This window comes from Macaca nemestrina, chromosome 18 (assembly GCF_043159975.1).
Source record: "Macaca nemestrina isolate mMacNem1 chromosome 18, mMacNem.hap1, whole genome shotgun sequence".
NCBI classification, from domain to species: domain Eukaryota; kingdom Metazoa; phylum Chordata; class Mammalia; order Primates; family Cercopithecidae; genus Macaca; species Macaca nemestrina.
This window is the reverse complement of record NC_092142.1, coordinates 76963235-76989348: the sequence shown is the minus strand read 5'-3', so window position 1 is coordinate 76989348 and position 26114 is coordinate 76963235. Positions and strand designations below refer to the sequence as shown.

At 41.8% G+C, this 26114-nt stretch overlaps 1 protein-coding gene across 2 annotated transcripts; it reads right to left on the bottom strand.

Annotated features, from left to right (window-relative positions):
• Positions 1-16239: 16239 nt before the first annotated feature.
• Positions 16240-25481, bottom strand: LOC105491236 (C-type lectin domain family 3 member A). Of its 2 annotated transcripts, XM_024795964.2 has the most exons (4): positions 25167-25481; positions 19760-19843; positions 17502-17865; positions 16240-16597 (listed from the first exon to the last, which is right to left on the bottom strand). In XM_024795964.2, exons 1-4 carry the CDS (start codon positions 25279-25281, stop codon positions 16540-16542), a joined length of 621 nt encoding a protein of 206 aa, XP_024651732.1. In that variant the 5' UTR covers positions 25282-25481; the 3' UTR covers positions 16240-16539. The 2 variants fall into 2 exon arrangements, with proteins under 2 accessions (XP_024651732.1, XP_011755741.1); XM_011757439.3 differs by lacking the exon at positions 16240-16597 and having other exon boundaries at positions 16606-17865.
• Positions 25482-26114: the final 633 nt, after the last annotated feature.

Genomic DNA, 26114 nt, shown 5'->3' with positions numbered 1-26114 from the left:
TCCTCAGCCCACCTGCAGGGGAGTTTACTATCTGGGGAACCCCCTTGCCCCTGCCTCCAGCTACAAAACAAGTCAATTGCGTTTTTTTTTTTTTTTGTCCAAAATAAAACTTGAGCTAGCTCTGCCCCCCCAAAAAACAAAAACAAAAAACACTTTCTACAAGGAGCTTTAAAAGAAAAAAATTGACCCACATTATGTCACCCGGAGGTGACGCCTATTAACCATTTAATGCAGGGTTTTTGTTTGTTTTTAGAGTCTTGCTGTATTGCCCAGGCTGGAGTGCAATGGCATGATCTTGGCTTACTGCAATTTCTGCCTCCCACGTTCAAGCGATTCTCCTGCCTCATCCTCCCAAGTAGCTGGGATTACAGGCGCCCACCACCACACCCAGATAAGTTTTGTGTTTTTAGTAGAGACAGGGTTTCTGCATGTTGGCCAGGCTGGTCTCGAACTCCTGACCTCAAGTGATCCAATGCAGTTCCTTTCAATCATGCATGTTAGTTAATGGCTGCATGTTTAAAAATCTGGAATAGTTGCCTAATATGCTGGGAACTTAATATTTGTAGTATGTAGACAAAATAATTTATGGTTTTCGTTTGACCAGTTTGTTTTTGATTACTGTGAAAGTTCTGTAAGGTACAGCTATAAGCAACCTTAACCTGTTTTGCAAGTTACTCTTGCTTGGTACTTGATTTGTGGGGGGAGATATTTTGTCTTTGAGAATCTGCTCTCTAGACATACCTACATAAATATGACAGCTTTGTGTTACTAATGCTAATGGATTAATTAGGTGATATAGTTAGTTTTATTATGTAAAACACAACCCAAAGAGCGCACTGTTCCCTGGACTTAGGCAGATCTGGACTCCAATCCTGGCTCTGAAGCTTCAAACCTGTGCAGCGTTAAGCAAATCACCAAACTCAAATCTCTTTGATCCTTAATTTCCTCATCACTAAAATGAGAGAGTAAAAACCTACATCATATGGTTATTGTGAGATTAAAAAGTATGTGAATATTCGAAGAAAATCACCAGATAAACTTGAGTTGTCATACAGTGTGACTTAGTATGACACGCGTTGATTTTTTTAGAAGAATTCTTTGTAAGTTTTCGTAAGTGAAAAAAGCCATACTGTTAGAAGATTAAATGTTACCTTGCCTTTTATTTTCCTTCAAATGATACCATGCTTAAAAGACATGTTAAAATTAACAGTGTTCACTTTTTGAAGGGAAGCTATAGAGCTGATTTAGGTTGCTCATTCTGACTAAATCTACACCTTGGAAAATTACTGTCATTTTAGTTTCCTTCCCATTGTTCCTGAGTACTTGCAGTACTCGGGAAATTTATCACTTCTTCTCAGAACCACCTGATACTTCATTTTTGAGCAAGTGCTTCTAAAAAGATGAAGGCATTTTTTATCTCCAGTGTTAGAAATCGGTTTGCAGCTGGTGGTAATTTTAATTTTCTAAGCACCTTCTATGAGCAAAAAACTTTGTAATGCCCTTCTACCTACATTATCTCACGAAATGGTCACAAAAACTTTAATGAAACAGGAATATTCCACTCTCTACATGTTCTTGTTTTTTTATTTTTGAGACAGGGTCTTGCTCTGTCACCCAGGCTGGAGTGCAGTGGTGAGATCTCAGTTCACTGCAGCCTCCACCTGCTGACCTCAAGTGATCCTTCCGTCTTGGCCTCCCTAAGTACTGCGATTGTAGGCGGGAGCCACTGTGCCCGGCCTCTAGATGTTCTTAAATATTCCCAGCAATTTACAGATGCAGAAACCAAGTCAACACGTGAGTTGTCTTGATTCCTCGCAAAAAGGTGGCTCGGTGTCTCTGGCTATCTTCCCCATTACAGAGAGGGAGGCAAGACAGTCATTCCATCAGTTGTCACCGAGTTCCTGTCATGGGCTGCACTGGGGAGTATGAGGCTAAGAGGGGGCAATCTATTCTCTCGGGTTACTCCTCACCTGGGTGCCCGGAAGGTGGAAGCCAGGCCACTTCCCTTTCCTCTCCAGGAGGCTGGGCATGTGCTGCTGGACAATGCCTTACCCAGGTGAAAAAGTGGTCCCGGTCCAGCAGCTCTCTGTTGTCCAAGTCCACCCGCAGCAGCCCGAGGAAGCTGGCGCTCCAGCAGCTCCGCAGGCGGCCAACACTTCAGCACCTGGACCCAGAGGACAGCGCCAAGCATGGCTTCAGGCCTGGAGGCCCAGCGCCCACCCCAGGCACCGCCCTGCCAGGGCCGCCGTAGGTACTTGGCTGCCTTGAACTCCCCAAGCAGCAGCAGCAGCAGCAGCAGCAGCAGCAGGGCCCTCAGCAGCCGGGTGCCGCGACAGGAGCCAGCGCCTTGCCTCCGTCCTGCCCGTTAGTCTCCGCGCCCATTGCCCGGCGCGTCCTTCCCTGGCCTGCCTTGAGCTGTCTCCCCGGTATCCCGCCCTGCAGCCACTCCCCGGGGCGGCACTCCAGCCCTCGGGCCCGGACACGCTGCCTATCCGGGCCATTGAAATGTCCAAGCACATAAACAAGTTTGAGAAGGGGTTGCTATAAAGGTACCCTTCCTCCAGGCTGAGGACTCTAGCCGCTCTTGGAGTCTATCCTTGATGGTTCGTTTTGAGATCTTTTAAAACTCCTTTGTTGTGCTCCCTACTTTATTTAAAAGTATGCTTCAGGAGGCTGAGGCACGAGAACCGCTTGAATCCGGGAGGCAGACGTTGCAGTAAACCAAGATCAGGCCACTGCACTCCAGCCACAGAGCAAGACTGTCTCAAAAAAAAAAAAAAAAAAAAAAAAAAAAAAAAATTGGTTTATAATTGGTAACTTTTTTTGAGATGGAGTCTCGGGGCACTCTATTGCCAGGCTGGAGTGCAGTGGCACCGTCTCAGCTCACTGCAACCTCCTCTTCCCGGGTTCAAACCATTCTCTTGCCTAAGCCTCCCAAGTAGCTGGGATTACAGGTGTGCACCACCATGCCCCGCTAGTTTTTGTATTTTTAGTAGAGATGGGGTTTCTCTATGTTCCCATGTTGGCCAGGCTGGTCTCTGTCTCTTGACCTCGTGATCCGCCCACCTCTGGCCTCCCCGAGTGCTGAGATTACAGGTGTGAGCCACCGCGCCCAGCTTATTGGTAACATTTAATGCTGATCTCCATCGTCGTGTATGTCTGCATTTAATGAATTCCCAGTTGAATTTGCACAAGCCTTTTGGAAAGCAGTTTCACACCATGGAACAAAGAGTCTACAGTAAATATTCTTTGATACTATAATTTCACTTCTGGAGGTCTAACGGGAGAAAAATCTAAAGTTGAAAAGTCAACCACACACAAAAATCACACAGATGTTCCTTTAAAAACTAATTATAAAGATTACAGCATATGATACACAATATTAGAAAAATGGGAAAACATTTTTATTAGTGAAAAAAGAATTTTTTTTAACAAGGTCTTGTTCTGTAGCCCAGGGGTGGAGTGTAGAGGTGGAATCATGGCTCACTACAGCCTCAATTCCCTGGGCTCAAGTGATCCTCCTGCCTCAACCTCTTGACTACCTAAGACTACAGGCATGGGCCACCACATCCGGCTTATTTTCTGTAGACACAGGGTTTGTTTATGTTGCCCAGGCTGGTCTTGAACTCTCAGCTTTCAGTGATTAAGTGATCCTCTCACCTTGGCCTCGAGTGTGGGATTGTAGGTATGAGCCATTGCACCTGGCGTATTTTTTTTTTTCTCTTGATCTCTGCTATTGAAAGCCAACTCAACATTTGTGTTTATAATGCTTAAATAAAAGTTTAATCATAAATGGATTCAAAACATGGCAATCATGCATGTGCTAATGGATTTGTATATTGGAATATTATGGGACCGTGGAAAGCACATTATAAAAATGATAAGTAAAATAAAGTAGGACATAAATTTTTAGTACAGTTTGTAATGTCTGCCACTTTTATGGGCGATGGCAGAACTATTTAGACACTGCTGGATAGAGGTGCTCAATAAATGTTAATTGGATAAATGAAGACAGGTGACGGGTAGTTCCTAACGTGTTTTTTTTAATCATAATTTTGCATAGCAAGATATGTTGGTTTTTATAGGAAACACTTTTGTAGATGCCATGTCTAGAATCTTTGTTCATAAATCGTGTTTTCAAATCTTGACTTTGAGACAGGGTCTCTGTCACTCAGGCTGGTGTGCAGTGGCATGATCACAGCTCACTGCAGCCTTGACTTCCTGGGTTCTAGCAATTCTCCCACCTCAGCCTTTTGAGTAGCTGAGACCACAAGCCTGTACCACCATGCCTGGGTAACTTTTGTATTTTTTTTGTAGAGACAGGGTCTGGCGATGTTGGCCAGGTTGGTCTCAAACTTCTCAGATCAAGCAATCCACCTGCCCCCAACTCCCTTAAATGCTGGGATTACAGGGGTGAGCCACTGCCCCTGGCTTCAAATCTTATTTCACAGTTCTGTGAGTGATGGTTTAATTCCTACTGATAGATGAGGAAGTGAGGGCCCAACACCTCATCCTTATGTGAAATCGGGTTGTAAGTGCCGAGTCTAGATCTTCTGACTCCAAGTCCCTTGACATTTCCTGACACTGAACTTGGCTAATATGTTCCAGGCTCTGGTTTTGGAGACAGGAAACAAAATTGAAGTCCCTGCCCTGTCCCTGGCTTGCTGGGTGATTTAGGGGTAAGTCACTTCTCTTTGTGTCTCTTCCTTTCTTGGGCTTTTGACCTGGTGATTTATAAAATCCTTTCCCCCTGTTTCTTTCAGTGGAGAGAGGACTCTGTTAGGATGTTGGCTATCCAGTCTAATGTTGCTCCCCCAGTCACTTTATCTCTTATCTCCTTGTTTTTTTGTCATTTTCATCTTGTCAATTTATTATGTCCCTTTACCATGTCAACCTTTTGTTGACATTTGGTCATATTGTCAGAAAAGATACTTATTTCTTTGCTCGTTATATATTTTACCTATCTAGATAGAAACTTTGTGAGGACAGAAGTCCTCTCTGACTTTTGCTCATCTGTACCTCCAAAATCTAGCACAGGGTTGGACTCAGACTCATAGTTAGCTCAGTAAAATAGTTGTTGAAGGAATTGCAGGAATGGAAGTGTATGTATGATAAAGATAGGATGAGCTCGCTTCTCCCACAACATCCCTTACTACTACTATGGGTCTTTCCCCCATTAGTCTTGTCAGGAAATAAAGTGCTGGAGCAGTAGTTCTTGGCTGGGTGAGTTTTGCTATCCCAGATGACATTTGGCAATATGTGGAGCTATTTTTGGTTGTCACAATTGGCACATGCTACTGGCATCCAGTGGGCAGAGGCCAGGGAGGTTGTTAAACTTCATACAATGCACAGGACGGCCCCAGCCCACTCCAGCTCCTGATAAAGAATCCACAGATCCTAAATGTCAACAGTGCCAAGTTTAGGAAACTCTGTGCTAGAGAGATTGAATGAGGTTAGTTTGCTTGTTTAAAATTTTCATTTGGGTGATTGTTTTGAAATTTCAAGCATACAGAAAAGTTGCAAGAATAATACAAAAAATGACCTTCACCCAGATTTTCCAATTGATATCTTGCCCTATTGCATTATCGTTTTCTCCATATATGGAATTATTTTTCTTTCTGAACTATTTAAGGGAAAGTTGCAGACATGATGTTCTATTACCTCTGTATAACTCAGTGTGCATTTCCTAAAAGGTTTTACATAAACACAGCATCATTATCAATTGTGATGACCCAATATCATTATCTAATTTAAAATCTTATTCATGTTTCACATATTATCCCAACTGTCTGTGAAGCAAGTGTTTTATTCCTCTTGCATTTGGGATGATGGTAGAGCTTGAGTTCCCTGGATCTAACCCATCCCAGTGTTGTTTAACAAGAATTAAAGCTTTAGGCCGGGCATGGTGGCTCACGCCTGTAATCTGAACACTTTGAAAGGCCAAGGTGGGCAGATCCCAAGGTCAGGAGTTCAAGACCAGTTTGGCCAACATGGTGAAACCCCATCTTTACTAAAAATACAAATAAGTAGCTGGGTGTGGTGGTGTATGTCTAATTCCAGCTACTCAGGAGGCTAAGACAGGAGAATTGCTTTAATCTGGGAGGTGGAGTTTGCAGTGAGCCAAGATCATACCATTGCACTCCAGTCTGGATGACCGGTGAGATTCTGTCTCAAAAATACTAAAAATTTAAAAAATTCTCCTGGAGCCAAACATTGATGTTGAGCTCCTGCAACTCACCAACTTTGTTGGGTTGAGTTTGGCCTTTGGGGATATCATGGTGAGTGATATCTTTTAGACACTGAGTCTGGACGTGTCTTTCAGTGGAATTTTGTGCAGTGAGGATGGTACCAAGTCTACTGGCTTCCAGCTGGAATGTCAAATCCTACTTCAGCACCAGACACATCCTTAATAAATGGGAAGCTTTGTGATAATGACTTAAAACAGGAGCTAGTATCTCCCAAATAGTGAGGATTCATCAGCTAGCATTAACCTGAAGAATAATAGAAATCCTTCAAAAGGCTTTTTATGTTTTCTCTCTGCCTTGCTTCCATAATCTTTCTTGACATTTCAGATGAATTCTACCTGAAATCTATGGACCAACTTTGAATAGAAAGGCTTATAAGTGAATATTCTTTGTCAGATACTAGATATTTGTTATTTAGTCTACTGGGGCATAAAATTTCATAAGACTTATTAGATATTCTTTTGTTCCTTCCCTTTTCAACTTTGATTCTCTACTGCAGCATGTAATTTTTTTCCTCCATCCTAAGAGGACCAGTGTCGGGCACATTTCAGATGCTACATAAATGGTGACTGTTACAAGTGATGTTGCCAGAACTGAAACCAATGTATTAGTGCCCCGGGGCTGTTGTAACAAATGACCACGCACAGGGTGGCTTAAAAATAACAGACAATAGCCAGGTGTGTTGGCTCATGCCTGTAATCCCAGCACTCTGGGAGGCCAAGGTGGGCAGATCATGAGGTTAAGAGATCAAGACCATCCTGACCAACGTGGTGAAACCCTATCTCCACTAAAAATACAAAAATTAGCTGGGTTTGGTGGCGGGTGCCTGTAATACCAGCTACTCAGGAGGCTGAGGCAGGAGAATTGCTTGAACCTGGGAGGCGGAGGTTGCAGTGAGCCAGGATCATGCCATTGCACTCCAGCCTGGCGGCAGAGTGAGATTCCGTCTCAAAACAAACAAACAAACAAAAAACAAATGATTCTCATTTTGGAGCCCAGAAGTCCAAAATGAAGGTGTTTGGCAGTGCTAGCTCCTTATGGAGACTGAAGGAGAATCTATTCCATGCCTCTCTCCTGACTTCTGGTGGTTGCTGGCGATCCTTGAGGTGCCTTGGCTTGGTGCTACACTACCCTAGCCTCTGCTCTAGCATCACTTGCCTTTCTTCTCCATATGTATATCTGAGTCTCTTCTCCTTTTCTTATAAGAACATCAATCATTGGACTTAGAGTCCATCCTAATCCAGTATGACCTGATGTTAACACATATTTGTGTCATAGCCCCTCAAATTCTTATGTTGAAGTCCTGATCCCTGTACCTCAAAATGTATACAGTCATGGGCTGCATAACGACTTTTCAATCAATGATGGACCGCATATACAACTGTGGCTGCATAAGATTATAATACCATATTTTTACTGTACCTTTCCTACATTTAGTTATGTTTAGATACACAAATATTTAGCTTTGTTAAAATTGCCTGCAGGATTTAGTACAGTAACACACTGTACAGGTGTGTAGCTTAGAAGCACTATGCCACACCACATGGCCTAGGTGTGTAATAGGCTATACCACTTAGGTTTGTGAAGGACACTCTATGATGTTTGCACAACAAAAACATTGCCTAATACCACATTTCTCAATATAATCCTGTAGTTAGTGATCCATGACTATATTTTGGAGATAGGGCTTTGAAAAGAAGTATTTAGGGTGAAATGAGTTCATAGGGTTAGACCCTAACCCGATAAAACTTATGCCCTTATAAGAAGAGGAGGTTAGGACACAGACACACATAGAAAAGACTGTGAAGATACCAGAAGATGGCCATCTATAAGCTGAGAAGAGAGAGCCCCTTGGAAGGAACCAATCCTGCTGACACTTTTTGATCTTGGACTTAGAGCCTCCGGAACTGTGGTAAAGTATATTTCTCTTTAAACCACCCAGTCTGTGTTAGATTACTATGAAAGTCCTAACAAACTAATGCAGTCTGCAAAGACCCTATTTCCGACTGGGTGTGGTGGTTCATGCCTGTAATCCCAGAACTTTGGGAGGTTGATAGGGGAGGATCCCTTAAGCTCAAGAGTTTGCGGCATCATAATGAGTTCTTGTCTATATAAAAATTTTAAACATTAGCTGAGTCCCAGAAGTTGAGGCTGCAGTGGTCTGTGATTGTGCCACTACCCTCCAGCCTGGATGGCAAAGACCTTGCCTCTTAAAAAAAAAAAAAAAGACCCTATTTCCAAATAAGATTATATTCGGAGGTTCTGGATGGAAATGAATTTTGGGAGTCTATTAAACCCACTACACACAGCATGAGTGAAAGACTGCAGTGAAAAACGAGGCTACAGGGATAGTCTAAGACCAGATTGTGGACAGCCTTGAATGCCAGGGTTAGGGTGTCTGGCCTTTTTTCTAGATGTACCAAACTCTGCCAAACTGAGGGATGAACATGTGAGAAGCTTAGGAACCACAATGAATAGATAGGGAAGGTTTGTTGTAATTCCTAAATCATCTCATCCTTTCGTTTTGTTTTGTTTGAGATGGAGTCTCACTCTGTCGCCCAGGCTGGAGCGCAGGGGCGCGATCTCGGCTCACTGCAAGGTCCGCCTCCCAGGTTCTTGCCATTCTCCCAACTCAGCCTCCTGAGTAGCTGGGACTACAGGCGCCTACCACCACGTCTGGCTAATTTTTTTGTATTTTCAGTAGAGACGGGGTTTCACCATGTTAACCAAGATGCTTTCGATCTCCTGACCTCATGATCCTCCTAACTCGGCCTCCCAAAGTGCTGGGATTACCGGTGTGAGCCACCACACCCGGCCCTCATCTCATCCTTTCAATGAGCATACATGGTGTGTCAGAGTTAGGGAACCTGGTGACTTTGAATTGGTGGGAAAGACTTTCAGGGTGTGTATAATCCCCAAGAGGTTTTGAATGTGTTCTCCTATGCCAAATCCTGATGACCAAGTGCTGGCTGCTGGAATTCTACCCCTGACAAGGACTGTATGATGAATTCAGCATGTCTGCTGTGGACAATGGAGGGGGAAATTGGGGCTGCTACAGTTTGATTGTTAGTTCCCTCTAAAACACTTGTTGAAATTTGGTGTCCATTGTACCAGTATGGAAAGTGGGGGACCTTTATAGAGGTGACTAGGCCATGAGAGCTCTGCCCTCATGACTGGGATTAATGCCATTATAAAAGGGCGAGTTCAGCTCCCTGCTGTCTGTCTCTCATGCACTTTCTTGTTCTTCTGCCTTCCCTCCACGGGATGATGAAACAATAAGACTTTCCAAATACCACCTCCTTGATCTTGAACTTCTCAGCCTCCAGAAATGTGAACTGATAAATTTCTGCTCTTTATTATTTACACAGTGTCTGCTATTCTCTTACTGCAGCACAAACACAAAGAAAGGGGCCCAGGTGCCATGTATTTGAGATCCCTGGTTTGGTTCTTCAACCCAATGAATTGCTTCGTGAATGTGTGCCACAGCTTGTTCAGAGTCCAATTACTGTGATAGGAGCAACTGCTTTTGTTTGTAACAATTCTGGAAATTGAAGCTTTAAAAATATTCTGTTGAGTGTTCTGTTGAAGTCTTATCCAAGTACTTCATTGATATATATATATTTTTAAATCTGAACAGAGTAGCCAAATGATACCAAGTTAGAGGCAGTAATGTGTAAAATCGCTTTCATGAAGATGTTCTGGTTTATTTCCTTCAGTCCAGGGAGCAGAGCCCGGAAAGCTCTCACTTTACAGAGGCTTTGATCTTCCCATCTCAGTCTAGCTGTTGGCTGTTGAGTCCTGCATTTGTTAGCCACTAGCTTTTGGCTCCTTTGCATACAGTTTTGATGTAGTTCTTTGTTCTTGTTGTTTTTAATAAAGAAGCGAAACTTCAGAAGAATGCAAAGTATTTAGGTACGGAGGTAAATAATTTGTTTTGAGTGAAAACAGAAAAGTTTCTTTTAAAGCTTTGTTCTCTGATAAAATAATTTGATCAAATTATTTAAATCATTGATTAATGAGACTTAACATCATGCTTGGAACCTGGGGTACAGAGAATAGAACTTGTACTTAACCCTTGAAAAGAGGAAATGCTGTAGTGCGTTAACTCATTTATTCCATCAACAGTTACATATTTAACCTCTAGCAAATGTCATATTTCTCTGGAAATATAATAAAAAATTTTTTCTAGTTCTGAGCTCTTGGAGTTTATAGTCTAATAAGATAAATAAATACAAATGTAAAATCACATGTGAAAAATTGAAACAGGCAGGAGGTATTGGTGCTATGGTAATCTACAAGGGGATTTGATTCTGGCAGAGCTGGTTACTTAAAAACTTTCTATTGTTTCTTATTAGCCCTAATTTTGGGGTGACAATATACAACAGTATTTCCTTTTCTAGCCTTTCATGGGGTTAGGGCATCCATATAGCAGAGTTCTGACCAACAAAACAAATTGCAGTCTGCTGGAGGATGTTGGTCATAAGAGGGGCAAACCAGGCTGGTGATGCTATTCTATGTGTCTTTATTGAATGTGGATATGATGTCTGGAGTTGCAACAGACAACTTAAGATTATCAGAAAAGGCCAACAGAACAGCAGAAACATCAAACTTTGCCTTACTGATTTTCTGAAACAAAGAATGCTGCAATTGCTCACTTTCAGACTTCTTGTTACGTAATAATAAAAATTCCTATTTGCTTAATCCACTGTAAGTCATATCTTTACTTGCAGCCAAGCACATTCTTAAGTGCTGTTAAGGGAGTTCAGAGAAAGTTTCCCTGAAGTCTTGACTAACTGATGTTTGAAGAATGAGCAAGGTTTAACTAGATGATGGAAGAGTTTCTATGCAAATATTTGTGACAGGAGGAGATTGGTGCCCACAAAGGGTGGCAATACAAAAGTGAAGGGAAGAGAGAATGGAGAGGGATGAAGGGCAAGACCTTACAGCCTTTCCAGGCCATGTTAAAGTTTTGTTTTTGAGAAACTTGGAAAGCCATTGAAAGGTGTGAAGTAGGGGAGGATAATATAATACTTGTCCATTGTTAGACAAATGCAGTAAGTGCTGTGAGTTGTATTATGAATGCACAGAGGTAAGAAATACGTCTTTCAGGAGGGCAGAAAAGGTCGCCATTGTGTTGAATATTAAATAAAGAGAAGAAAGTCACCAGAAACAAAATGAGGAGAAAGAGTTGTGGACAGAGGAAAGAGAAATATGATCAGAGTGCTGCTGGTGTAAATTAATGGTGCATTTAGGTTCCCATGAGTAGCATAGTTTGTGTTAAGTGTAGGGCTCCTCCATGAAAGGAATGGAAGGTGCATTTACAAATGTAGGTGTATAGGCAAGATTATCAAACCTCTGAAACAAAGCCTGAGTTATAGTTAGGATGACAGTATAATTTATTACCCAAACTGGGAAACTTTCGGAGTGAAAAACGGTGCTATAAATTGTCGAACAATTGTCATTCATCAGCTCTCTCCAGGGCAAATTGGAATGTAATCTATGGTCACTCTACTTGGGTAGATTAAATATATTGAAATATATTGGACAACCGGAATAATTAATTGGCTTTTAATAAGATAAAATTTGCGCATACCATCTCCCAACTTAAGAATGAATGTCCCACTTCTAGAAAGCTATCACAAATGCTAAGAACCTGCCTTTGGAGTTGCATATAATAATTCCAATTTATACCCTTAAACAGTTAAACTGTCTTCCAGCTTTTGAAGCTTTGAAATCAGCTTCCATTTACCAATTATGAGATGCTTTTCTACTGCTATCTACTTATCTCCATGAACCCACTTTCTCTTTGAATTGGAATACAGGTCTTTCTAGTCTCATTTCTCTTCATAGCTTGTGTTAATCAGAATCATTTTTATTGCAAGGGACAGAAACCCAACTGTGGGAGACATGCTGATCACCATCAAATGTTCCAGCTCTCTACCTCCTGGGCCCATGGCTGAATTGCACTTGCAGGTCTCCCTCAGAGGGGAAATGTTTACTATTGCTGTATCAGATCGTTTAATGGCTGCTGTGTGTCTCTGCTGTAGAGAATGACAGCATTCTATATTGCCGCTTCTCCATCTGCTGGTTTCTAGAGTGAGCACAATGTGCAGAGAAGGAGTCCCCTTTTAATGCACAATGAATATGAAAATGAGAGACAGCAGCAAACTTTGCTGTTTGAAGCCATTGAGGTTTTTGAGATTGTTACTGCATCATAACCCAGCCTATCCTGGCTGATAAGCCAACTCAAACTAGCCCAAGTGAAAAGGAGAAACCGTATTCTGGGGTTTGGAGGAATTGTGGGGCAGCTCACAGAATGTACAGAAATAGAACCAGGGCCTTAGGGGATTGAAATGATGAGCTAAGAACTATCTGAACACACACATTTTCTTCCTGTTTTCTTTCCCCTCCCTCTCCTTCCATCCTTGCACCCTTATTTCTCATCACTGCTCATCTTTGTTTTGCTTCATTCTGCACATTGCACTCATCTAGAAAGAAAGAATTGTGCCGGAAGCCCTACATTTACTTTGTCCTAATTGAACATGTCCAAGGGAAAGTATTTCATTGCTCCCAGTTTCCAGGTGACAACCACTGGAAAATAATCTGATTGGCTCTGAGTGGGCTGTGGATACCTCCCTGAACCACCCACACTGACAGAAGTGTCAGCTTTGCTTGCTGGCATGTGTGCACATGTTTTTGACTACTGTATGTTCAATTTATAGTTCCTTAGCAGAATTTTATTTAAACTAGTTTCCATTTTGTGGATGTCAGTTCAGAAAAAACTAGGTAGTAGTTAACCTGCTTAATACCATGTGTAATTAGAGGTGCTAATATTGTCTTCACACCCCCTCAGGTAGTCTTGCTGTCTTGTGTGCTATGAGTGGCTTCCTCTGTCTTTCCATATTACCTATTACCGTTAGTAGATACCCTTTGAATTTCTTGCATCAGATTAAATAAGATACTGAGTTTGGTAAAATTTGATGTTTATTGCATGCCCCAAACACTAAATTTTTTGGGTTTCTATTTGAGAGATGTGCTTTTTTGGTGATGTTATAGAAGTTCTTGCTAATCTGAGAGAAGAAAATACTTTATATTTGTATTTATTTATTTTGTTACTGTCTTCTGAGATGGGGCCTCACTATGCTATGTTGCCCAGCCTAGAGTGCAGTGGCTATTTACGGGTGCAAGCACAGTGCACTGCAGCCTCAAATTCTAGGCCTCCAGTAATATAACTTTATTTTTAGATAAGAAATGCTGCACTGTAATGCTGGGAAAGAGAAGCCATTGAGCCTTGCAATAAGCCAGTTCTCCTTCAAAATATTAATTAAGCCTGAGTCTGTTATATAGGTGTTTCCTTTAACTTACTGATTTTTCTTGTTATCTCACTTAATGATGTAGATGGAAGCATCTTTGGTAAGTAGAAAACTGCTCTGTATTGTTCTTTACTCAGAAGAACTGTAAATCTTACCCTTGACTTTTGTGCTAGCAAGCAGCAGAACTGCTACAATTAATCAGAGATGGTGTCTGGGCAAGTAGCTAAAACTTTAGAACTTTGCTACTCATGCTGTGGTCTGTGGTCTAGACTTGGTGTCCACTGGGAGCTTGTTAGAACTAGCCCAGCCCCATGGAATATGTGGTTTAACAAGGGCCTCAGGTGATCTACAAGCATTTAAAAGTTAGAGAAACACTGCTCTAAAGATTAGAATCAGCTTCCTGGTAAGGTTTGGGGAGCCTAGACTGTTAAGGCTTCGAATGTAACTGACATCTTCGGGAAGACGGGAAATGCCTGCCTCCCCAAAGATGTCAGTTATATTCAAAAGTTGTATCACCTGACACTTACATGATACAATGTTCACATCCTCTGACCATGACCTTTTGGGGGAGACATTGCTAATTGCTTATGTCATGCTTTCCACCAGGCTTCTTCAGGATGCTTCTCTACCCTGCAGTCCAGACAGCTTTTATGGAAGCCTAAGAGTTGGCCTGAGGCTGGGAACATTGGCTTATGCCCTGCAATCCCAGAGCTTTGGGAGGCTGAAGCGGGAAGATTGCCTGAGCCCAGGAGTACTAGACCAGCCTAGGCAACATGGCAAGACTCCTGTCTCTAAAAAAGTAAGAATTAGCTGGGCATGATGGCACATGCCTGTCGTCCCTGCTACTTTGAGTCCAGGAGGTTGAGGCTGCAATGAGCCATATTTGTGCCATTGCACTGCAGCCTGTGTGACAAAGCAAGACCCTGCCTCAAAAAAAAAAAAAAAAGTTGGCCTGAGAATTAAAAATGATTTATCATTCCTGCCTGAAGACCAGTTGTTTGCTAGGCAGTACCCAACAGGCAAAACAGACCAAAGAGAAGTCTAGGTTATGGAATCTTGTGGGTGTGGGTTTTAGCTGGTTTCTTGGCGAAGTAACAAAGTCAGGGTCATGAGTTAGACCCAGGAACAAACCAAGTAATGTGTTAATCCATTCCTCCCAGTTTTGCTCTTGCCCATAATTTGTGCTTAAGTTTTGCTAACTGATTTTGATATTTGTTAATCCTTATCTTGATGTCACTAACCATCTATTCCTTTGAATTATAACTTACTCTCTTGGTCTTGTTGGGGCACTTTGGGAAGGATTGCCTTATTTAATGGATCCATGTTCAAATGTTTTTGTTTGTTTGATTTTAAACAGATAGGGAGGGTCTCTGTCGCCCAGGCTGGAGTCAAATGGTACAATCATGGTTCCTTGCAGCCTCGAACTCCTGGGCTCAAGCAATCCCCCTGCCTCAGCCTCCCAAGTAGCCGGGACTAAAGTCATGTGCCGTCACACCTGGCTAGTTTTTAAATTTTTTTGTAGAGACCATGTCTTGGCTGGTCAGACTGGTCTTGAACTCCTGGCCTCAAGTGATCCTCCCGCCTCAGTCTCTGATGTGTTGGGATTAGGGGCTTGAACCACCATGCTCAATAACACTGGTTGTCTTTGTCTTTATCTGGGCCATTGCAAAGGGGGAAGGAAAAACACCTTCTGTTCAGTGACCTTAGACTGAATACTTCTCAAGGTCAGCTGTTAGTCCAAATTGTTACTTCACCTAAGGAAATTGAGACACTAGATTAGAATCTACTCCCATTGCCTTTCTGAATGGGCTTTACCCTTTATTGCTCCCCATGGTTACTAAGTATATAGGATCTGAATCGGCGTACTAAGTTCCAATGACAGTTCCACTATTTCTTGGCATGTGACTTAGGGCAACTTATCTTTTTTTTTTTTTTTTTTTCCTTCTGTAATATGAAGTGATTCTAGAGCCTAATTCTCAGGGTTGAATTTTCAGGGGGGTTCCCAAGATAAATGAGAATTACATAAGATCTAGCACAGTACCTGAAATGTAAGGAGAATGCACTTACTTACCAGTGTCCACCCATTTCATTATGGTCATTATCTTTAGAAAGACTATGGTTATGTTGGAAGTAGGGAGTTGGCCAAGGTTCACCAGATATAATTGCAACTACTTTTTTTGTTGTTTTGAGACAAGGTCTTGCTCTGTCATCCAGGCTGGAGTGTAGTGGCACAATCGGAGCTCGCTGTACCTCAACCTCCCGGGTTCAAGAAATCCTCCCACCTCAGTCTCCTGAGTAGCTGGGATCACAGGCGAGCCTTACCACACCTGGCTAATTTTGGTGCTTTGTGTAGAGACAGGGTTTCGCCATGTTGCCCAGGTTGGTCTTGAACACTTGAGCTCAAGTGATCCGCCTGCCTCAGCTTCCCAAAGTGCTGTGATTATAGGCGTGAGCCCCTGTATCTGGCCAAAGCAGCTACAATTTTTAAAAAGTTTCCCTCCTCTAGTCAGACTATATCTCTTCATTGCCAGGTAAAATTGTTCTGAGTATATCCGAATCACCAGTTTGATTAAATCCAGGGTAATTCCCCTCAAACCCTGCCACGTTTAATATAAACCAACATAGTTTGAATAAGTGTAATTAACACTCAAACACATTTTCTATTGATCAGAATTCACGCTTTATTATTGAGCAACAAAAAGAGCTAAAACTTAATTCCAAGCATGTGTAGTTGAAGTTTGCAAAGCGGAATATTGTTCACAAAACACATTCAATGTTTAAACACTGTTTATTTGAAGAACAGAATATATTTAAAATTGCATGCTTCTAAAAAGCCCATTTCCCTCCAAGTCTAAACTTTGTAGTTTAATATTAAGCAATAACGTTATTTTGTACAATCTAGTTAAACAAGCAGAATAGCACTTGGCAGAATAAACAATTGCACAGACGTATGCAATTTTCCAAGATAACATTCTTTAAATTCAGTTCTCAGCTTCCAAAGATTGGTTGCCCATAATAGACTTAAATATATAATGATGGCTAAAAAAAAAAAAGTATACAACAATGTAAAAAAGGAAACATAAGTCTACTCTCAGTCTCATAAAAGGTGGGAGTAAGGATGCTAAATGTAGCTTCTTTTGTTCTATTTCCCTTTATCATGCAATCTGTTTCTTTGATCTGCCTTAGGGTTACCCATTTAAGTTATAGGTTGTAATGCAATGGTGGGAATGAAAATTGATCAAATATGCACCTTGTCATTTCCTTATAAATTGCGGCTGGAAACTTCCAAAAAAGTGGGGTCGGCATGAAGAAAAATAAAATCGGAACCTCTTCAGGGGTTTGTGTTTTGATATGGCAGACAAGATACAAATCCCACCAGGAGATGCAGCAGTTCAAAAAAAGGGTAATGGGCTAACAAGGTATTATTGCCAGCAAGGGATGGAATGAGGAACAGGCTGAAAAGTTTTTGGATTATATAGCACCTAGAGTCTCTGATTTAGGGAATTCTTGTTAATCAAATATACACTAAACTTCCAAGGGAAAATCTTCCAGATGTAGCCTTAGCTTGCTTTTCTGGAGTGGTGAGATGCATTGCTACTGTGATTTTTTTTTTAAAAACAGACTGGGTTTATACAAGTGACAAAGACTAGGAAAGAAAGATTTTAGTCTGTTTTGCAGAAGCCATTTTATCTGCATGCACACGGATCAGTATTTCTGATCCCCTATACCCCAGGAAGGGCAAAAACCCAAAGAAACGTATTAGCAAAATTGGCTGACTCTGTCATATTGCTATGGACATTGATTTTTGTGTTTCAATTTTTTAATAAGTAAAAATGATAATTTTTACTTGTTAGAGATCATCAACTTATAAGTTATGATGAATCTTGCTTGGAGGACACATTGGAGAAAGGCCTATTAAGGGATGGTGAACTCACATATGTACCTCTTGCTGCTGCGACAGACCTCATCACTCCACTTGCCCTGAGCTGATTGAGAGAACAGGACACAGTTTTCCCGCTTGCCACCGTTAGGCTGTGCACTGTCCCAGTTGAGGAAGGAGATAGCGACTCCATTGACGTCAACAAACTTGCCTTCCGTCACCATGTCATTGATGCCCAGCCAAAAGTCATTGACACCCGGCAGGCTCCTTTTACCATAGTCTCGCAGGGCGTTGATTTCGTCGGAGTTCCTGGGGATAACCAGGATTCCTCCTTTGGAAATGCAGTCTTCATTGGCGTCGTGGAAATGCTTCAAGCCTTCTGAAGCAAGGTAGCATTTCTTGTGAACTTTAGTGCCTCGGAGACAGACTGTGAAGATGTGAAATTTAACATATTAAGATGCATTTTGAGCGTATTATGACTAGAGCTGGACCTGGCAAATAGCAATAAGTATTTGTGGAATGAAGTATGATAATGAGACAACTATTACAATTTTCTATGTGCCAGACAACATGTAAAGCACTTTACATAAATTAAGTCACATAATCTTTACAACCCCATGAAGTTGTATTTTATTTACCCCTATTTTTACATATCAGGATATTTAGACTTAGAGAAGTTGTTACTTTGTGACACCTTAGCATTTTTTTAAACGAAGTAATTTTTGCAGCATGTGAGATCACAGCTACCCAAACGCAGGTCTGCCCTATCCCAAGACACAGCCTTTAAACCTCATGCTGTTCTGAAATATACGTGCTTGCTACTCTGTGTAGCTCCATTTATGTGCTGGATTTCTTTGGGAGTTTTGGAACTAGATGATATTTAATACTTAAAAAAAATGCTTGGTGTGGTGGCTCACGCCTATAATCTCAGCACTTTGGGAGGCAAAGGTGGGCGGATCACAAGATCAAGAGTTCAAGACCAGTCTGGCCAACATAGTGAAACCCCGTCTCTACTAAAAACACAAAAAATTAGCTGGATGTGGTGGTGTGTGCTTATAATCTCAGCTACTCAGGAGGCTGAGGCAGGAGAATCATGTGAACCCAGGAGGCAGAGGTTGCAATGAGCCGAGATTGTGCCATTATACTCCAGCCCAGGTGACAGTGTGAGAATCTGTCTCAAAAATAAATAAAATTCTAGGTTTGCATGTGGAGAGACAGTGGTTTTCTTAAGCAGATAACTGAGCCTTGGTAATATTTAGATTATTCAGGATAAACCAAACATATAGTTTTAGGGCATTAGCATTGGAGAGTCAGGCCTCAGAGCCATAGTGCCTGGGTTTAGGTCTCATCTCTGACATTTAACTAGCTGTGTATATCTTGAGCAAATTACTTACCTTCTTTGTGCCTCAGTTTCCTCATCTGTAAAATTAGGATCATAATAGCTTATGTTGCTGGAGGATTAATGGATTTGTGTTTATAAAGAAAAACTCACCTTCTGCTGTAACCATTTTACCGTCTTTTAACTTTCTAATTCTGTTCCCCTGGAAACCTGATAAAGGGAGTATGTCGCCGTTGTTACTAGGCAACATTACTTATGGTAAAAATGACCCAGATTGGTAACATGCATCTGGCCTGGGAGTTACAAATACTTGATGGAAAGCCATCACTTCAGTCTTCCCTGAAGGCAGTAACTTGTAATGAGGCAGGTCTCTTGTGAGGACCCTCAACACCCTGATTTTGAAATTGCTGCAAAGGATATTAGCTCCTGGGGGGGGGATGAGCCTTGTAAACCAGGGCTGTTCCTGAACCCGCTCAGTGTGGCTCACTTCCTCACCCCTTGGAGAATAGCTCCTGGGCAGTAGCGCATGTGGCTGCATAGCTGTGGGGAGGAACACTGGCGCTGCCCTGTTGGCGCAAGCTGCGGTTCTAACCCATGTCCTTCCAGCATCTTAGGCTGGGTGTGGCCTGAGTGAGTCCTGGTGGCCTGATAGGCACTTAGCTGTCATCCAATAAATGTTAATCATTTTAGTCATTTCATAATTGCTTCATTCTGTTTCACTACCCTTTAGAGAATAACTATGGACTGACTTTTCCAGTGTATTACTGAACTACTTATTTTTATTTCTATACCACTCATATATAGGAGAATGGGGTTATAAATGAAGTTGATTTCCTAAAACAATCATCTCCCAGCATTGGGGCCCTCTTATTGGCCACATTGTTGATTTGTCAATGTTTCTCTTAAAAAGATGTCCCTCAGAAATCCAGAAATTTTCCTGTCTCCTTTGGGACAAGGCATTGAAAAGAGGTCTGCACCTTACCTGTCTGCAGGGCTTGGATTTCCTTCAAGGCATTGACTTCTGTCCAGAGCTTTTCAATTTGAGTCTTCAGATCTCCATTCCCGTCTGGGGAAAATTTTAGGGTGGAATAGGGTAGGTGGGTGAAAAGCATATGATTAAAATAAAATCAAGCTTTGGAATGTAGGACCCAAAGTGATAGTGGTTTTGGTGAACCTGAGCCCAGTGTATACAAAAAAAGAAAAAAAAATGCATGAAAATAACTTGGGGCTGGCGCAGAGGCTCACACTTGTAATCCCAGCACTTTGGGAGACCAAGGTGGGTGAATGACTTGAGGCCGGGAGTTTGCGACCTGCTGGGGCCAATATAGCGAAACCCTATCTCTACTAAAAGTACAAAAATTAGCTAGGCATAGTGTTGAGTGCCTGTAATTCCCACTGTTTGGGAAGCTGAGGCATGAGAATTGCTTGAACTTGGGAGGTGGAGGTTGCAGTGAGCCGAGATCATGCCCCTGCACTCCAGCCTTGGTGAAGGGAGTAAGACTCTGTCCCCCCACCTCTCCCCCTGCAAAAAAAAAAAAAAAAAAAAAAAAAAAAAAAAAAAAAAAGGAAGAAGGAAAGGAGGAAGGGAAAAAAAAAAATAACTTGGACAAGAAGATTCCTAAGAGCTTCATGGTGATCATAATACTAGAAGGTCTTTCTGTGAGATTGAGGCTCCTCCTGTCTCTCCAGTCCCATCCTGTGACTTTAGGCTTGTTGACTTTCAGGGTCATCTGAGAAAATGGGCTCGATCTCATCTTTCCTATGTGTTCCTTCTGCTAGGATCACTCTTGCTCCAATGCTTTCCTGTATTCTTAGCAAGCTTAAATATCTCCTCTTCTGAGAAGGCTTTCGGGGTTCTTCTGTAATTCAGTATCCCTTCTGCTAATCTCTTTAAAACTTATTTTTCTTCATTCTCTAGTCTCGGTTCACATTTTAGTTTATTCCATAGTTTATAGAATATTCCCTATATTTTCTATTCTGTTTTACCTCAGTTCATCTGCCTTGTTATTCTTGATGCTTCTGATGTTTACCATGATGCTTGGCACATAATAGGTGTTCATAATACTGTCTAGTGAATATATACTTTATGGTATATAAAATTGTTATTTTTCACTTGCTCTTCAAACATAGCTATGAAGGGAGAAAAATTAGATTACCATTGAAGAATGAGGACAAGTCCAATGGGAGTGACTCAAAAGATACATGGTAGAACTCATACTCAGACTTATTTGGGTCCCCAAGTCCCCTGTCCCCAGTGTTCCTACTCAACCCATGCCTCAGGTATGGTGGCCCCTAGCAGGGTTAAGTGCTAAAGGCTCATGGAGAAATTAGGTATTAGCAACTTAAGTCTTGTATGTTCCTGGATGAGGCTAAAGGATCTTTATGGCTGTCCTTGACCAATCTTGGCTTATAAGTAAGTGACAGAAAACAAGCAACCTTGGTTAAACTGAAATTTCAGGCCTAATAAGAATTCTCTTAGAAGACTGGCAGCTTGTGAGGTCTTCAAAAGCAGGAATTATAAATCATAATAAAAATTATTAAAAGCCTTCACATACTGTCAGAGATCAATTCTTTCAGTAGTGTTTTGAGAGAGACTATCACTGTTTCCATTCTACAGAAGAAATAGAGTCCCAGAGAGCTGAATTCACTTGACGAAGGTCACCCAGCTAGTAAAACGCAGAATTGGGATTTGAATTTGCCCAGGTCCAGGTCTGTTCTCTTTTCCATCCCTCTTACCTGCTTCTGCACAGTGATTGCCTCAACCTTCTTGGTCCCGAGCACATGGCCCCAAACAGAGAAGATACTTAAAGCTTGCTATGAACTGTCCCCAACTGCTGCTTTGTGGGGATGCCATAGAGGCAGTCTATGTTCTGTACCGGATTTTTCAGGGCAGTCTAAAATTCACATGTGCTAATTCACTGTCCCCTTAAATGTGCTTCGTAAGCCAGATGTTTCATTTGGGTTAGGAAACTGTCTTCTGGAATATCCAGGGGTAGCCCCTGCCTCTGTTTTACTTAATGCTACACATCAGTTCTCAAAGCACCCCATAGCTCAGTTCAGAAATACAAAGATTTCAAAGATTTTTATCTATGTAACCATTTAATTCAGAAAAAAATGTAAGGGTGCATTCAGAATGCAAATTCATCAGCTCGTGGGGGGCAGGCTTGCAAAGACTACTGAAGACTTGCTTCTAAGGTATAAGCTGTCACCTCTACAAATGTCATCCCCCATCCCTCTCGGCTTCCTGCTCCATTCTCCTTAAATAAGTGGTCTCCACTGGGAGATTGTAAACATTGTAATTAACATGAAGACACATGAATTGATATTAGGCTTCTGGGAGATGGTTATGAAATTCATTATCCAGGGATTGGCTGTAGCTTCCATCCTTTGTAGCTGATGTAGATGTCTTTTGTGTACAACAAACAAAGGGAATATGTGGAACAACTACTGACCTGTAAAAGTCATATTTTATTCATGAATGCAACACATAAATAGACCTTTGAAGCAAGTGCCAGAGAGATCTTGTGTTTGAAGCTAAATTCTTCAGTTGCTATTTTGAGTCCCCCAGAAGGCTCCCTTTCATTTTATTGTTGCTCTCCAGAAGTAGACACAGTATAGAAACACAAAAGTCATTCCCAGAAGACATGGCCAGTAAAACCATTACAGGATGTTGGGTTGTCAAAGTGTGTGGGACTGGGCACTCCCATACACAGAAGACGGGAGGATGGATTGGTGTTATCATTTGGAGAGACAATTTGAAAGTATAATTAACCTGCAATTTTACTGCTGGAAATTTCTTAGAACATCCTAACATGGGGAGCAACACGTGTGCAAAGCAGTTACTTTTGAGGCTATTGAATCAAAAAGAGATGTATTAGGAGAGATCAGATTAAGTGATGATGCATCCAAACAATGAAATATTATGCAGCTGTTAAAACGAATAAAGTATTGCTTACCCTGGTAACTCTCCAAGGTTTAATAGATGAAATAAATCTATTTGCCTGCCAAACATTCTGCATAGCCAATTCTTAATATTGTTAAAAATATGTATTTTAATTGCACCTTTTAAAAACTTGGTGAATAGGCCGAGTGTGGTGGCTCACACCTGCAATACCGTCACCTGACGTAAGGAGTTTGAGACCAGCCTGGCCAACATGGTGAAACCCCATCTATACTAAATATGTACAAAAATCAGCTGGGCATGGTGGCGAGCACTTGTAGTCCCAGCTATCTGGGAGGCTGAGGCGCTAGAATTGTTTGAACCTGGGAAGTAGAGGTTGTAGTAAGCTGAGATCACACCACTGCACTCCAGACTAGGTGACAAAGTGAGACTCTTCTCAAAACAACCCTACAAAAAACAAAACACAAAACTTCTGGGAATAGTATTACCCGATAGTTAATAGTGGATAAATTTTGTAGTGAGGATAGGGAGAGAGAAAACGGCTTTCACTTTTGATCTCATAAACACTGATATTATTATATTTCAAGATACTTAAACTATTTTAAAGGTATATGGACGGATGGGGATATAACTGCTTGACTGGTTTACGTTTATTGCTTCACCTACTGTAGAATCTACTTTCTTGGACCTAATGGCAAAAAGTAACAAACTATATTGGGGGAATGATATTTAAGAAGTGTGTACCTTGTCAGTTGCACATGTGGTTATGAGGGAGGGAGTGGGGAAGACAGCAGGAAAGAAGTGGGAAAGAAAGGTGGGGAGAGAGAAGAGTGAGAGGAGGAAGGGGGAGGGAAGGCTCCTGGATAATCTAGATGTGACCTAAGCTGCGATTACTTCAGAAACGCCCACACAGCACACACATGCACACGCAGTCACGTTCAGACCCTCTTCACACATTCCTACTGTGTGATCACCACTCATGAGGAGCGCCACTCCATCCAGCGGTGAAGAAACGCTGGCCACAGAAATGTGCCACATTACCCAGCATCTTCTCTCTCCCCCATCCTTTTGATATCATCTTCAGCAATATGTTTCACCTCATGAGAAATATTTTAATCTTTCACTGAAAGAAGTATATAGTATTTCATGCGTAAGGAAAAAAGATTTCACTTAATACGTCTTACACTAGCCAGGCGCAGTGCTTCACGCCTGTAATCCCAGCACTTGGGGAGGCCGAGGAGGGCGGATCATGAGGTCAGAAGATCGAGACCATCCTGGCCAACACGCTGAAACCCCGTCTCTTCTAAAAATACGAAAAATTAGCCGGGCGTGGTGGCGGGCGCCTGCAGTCTCAGCTACTGAGGAGGCTGAGGCAGGAGAATGGCGTGAACCCGGGAGGCGGAGCTTGCAGCGAGCCGAGATTGTGCCACTGCACTGCAGCCTGGGCAACAGGGCGACACTCTGTCTCAAAGAGAAAAAAAAAAAAAAACACTCGCGCCAGACCTAACTTTTGTAAATGAATGCCCCTGAAAAATGGTACTTTATAATCATTAAAGAACAAGACCCCTGTTTACCTACCAGCCATCTGTCATGTCAAATAGACTTTAACCTTGTTGAAATTTGTTTGTATGTGTGTGTTGTTCCTAATGAAGTGAAAATAAGGAAATAAAGTCATAATCTGAAATATCCTGAAATGAAAATGATGCAGAGGATGTGATAAAACATGACCCTGTGTCTTGCTTTTTTCTTTTCCTTTGGTTTCAGCATATTGCAAATACCTTGCTGTCATCTTTGCTCTTTTCAATTTCTTTAACGTGTTAACCCAATTCAAGCCACTCAAAATTTGTGGTTGCCTGGAGATTCAATTTTGCATCACAATGCCTTCAAATACTAGATGACTTTGCATATTGACTTCTTTAAGTTGGAGAGATTCAATGTCTTTGTCATGAAAAAGTTTATATGGTATGGGTTGTCACTATACTGCCAAGGATATGGAACTATAGCTAATGATAACTAATGACAAAACAGGAAGTCACAATTACCAAAAGCTCTATCCTCTGCTACACATTGAATAAGATTATACTTATCTTAAAATATAACTGAATCAAGTGACTCAATATCTACTAGTGAAACTGTGTGCTCTGTTAATACATTCCTCTTGCCCCATATTAATAACACCAGATGTTCAGATATCCAGATGAGCTTCCTCTGAAGCACATTCTATTTAAGCCCACGTAACAAAAAATACACAGTACAGAATTCTTTTATTAAATTTTTCCGTTTTGTTTTAAAAACAGCCTAGTTTCTTTAAAATCAAAGTATCCTTGATAATTAAAACATCACTGAATTCCCTGAGATGCCATATAGGGATGATGGCATGGTGCCATCACCAAAGACAGTCTCTCAGAGGAGTTCGGAAATTAACATCGTCCACACCTCCCCATACTGTGTAAGCCTAGAATTTTGCTTGACTGAGAAGCCCCATTACCTTTCACGCGGCGTTTGCTGTGCTTCCTGGCTTTTAATCTGGACGTAAGGCTGGTGGTCTGGTCCAGGAGTAAGGTGATCACCAGGATGCAAATTACAAGTCCATTCTTTGCCATGGCTCTGGGGCAAGCCTGCTGAGCCACGTTGCCAGCGCCCCTAAAGCAGCTGTGGAGAGATAGACTACACAGCTACATCTTGCTCTGGGATGTCTGGGGCTGGCTTATAAGAGTGAGTTTCGGAGGTTGGCTGGAATCCTGCTGACAAAATGTTTGAATGCCTCTGCTGGCCACAGCATAAGGTGGCCCCTTGTTCTTGCGCCTCATGTTAGGCTGTCTATTTATTTAATTTCTGCTGCATTTCCTAGTGATGTGCCTTTTTGGAGTGTGTCAAAATTAACTACAGGTTTTGCCTGCTTTCTTTCTTTTTTTAAATTTAAAGTCTGAGAAGCTTGGGGTATTTGTGAAAAATTCTTTTATTTGGAGCTCTGAAATTCACTAAGTGTTCTGGAAAATGGATTCAATTTAGTTTTCAGGGCAAAAAAAAAAAGAGGAAAGGAAAGTTACTTCATGTGTGTGTGTGTGGGTGTGTGTGATGCTACAGCACCATTCATTTAAGCCAGTGTGTCTACTCACACTCGTGTGTCTGCACAGCTCAAGTGGAGCTTGGAAGCAGTTTTCTCAGTGGGATTTGTGGAGATTGCAGAAATAGATACTTGATGATAAAATAGAGGGCTTTCCTCCATTAGGATTTTGTGGACTCATCAAGAATTACTTTCTTGGGGCCGGGTGTGGTGGCTCACGCCTGTAGTCCAGTGGGAGGCCAAGGTGGGTGGATCCCTTGAGGTCAGGAGTTTGAGACCAGCCTGGGCAACATGGCAAAACACTGTCTCTACAAAAAATAAAATCTGTCAGGCTCGGTGGCACATGCTTGCAGTCCTGGCTATATCTGG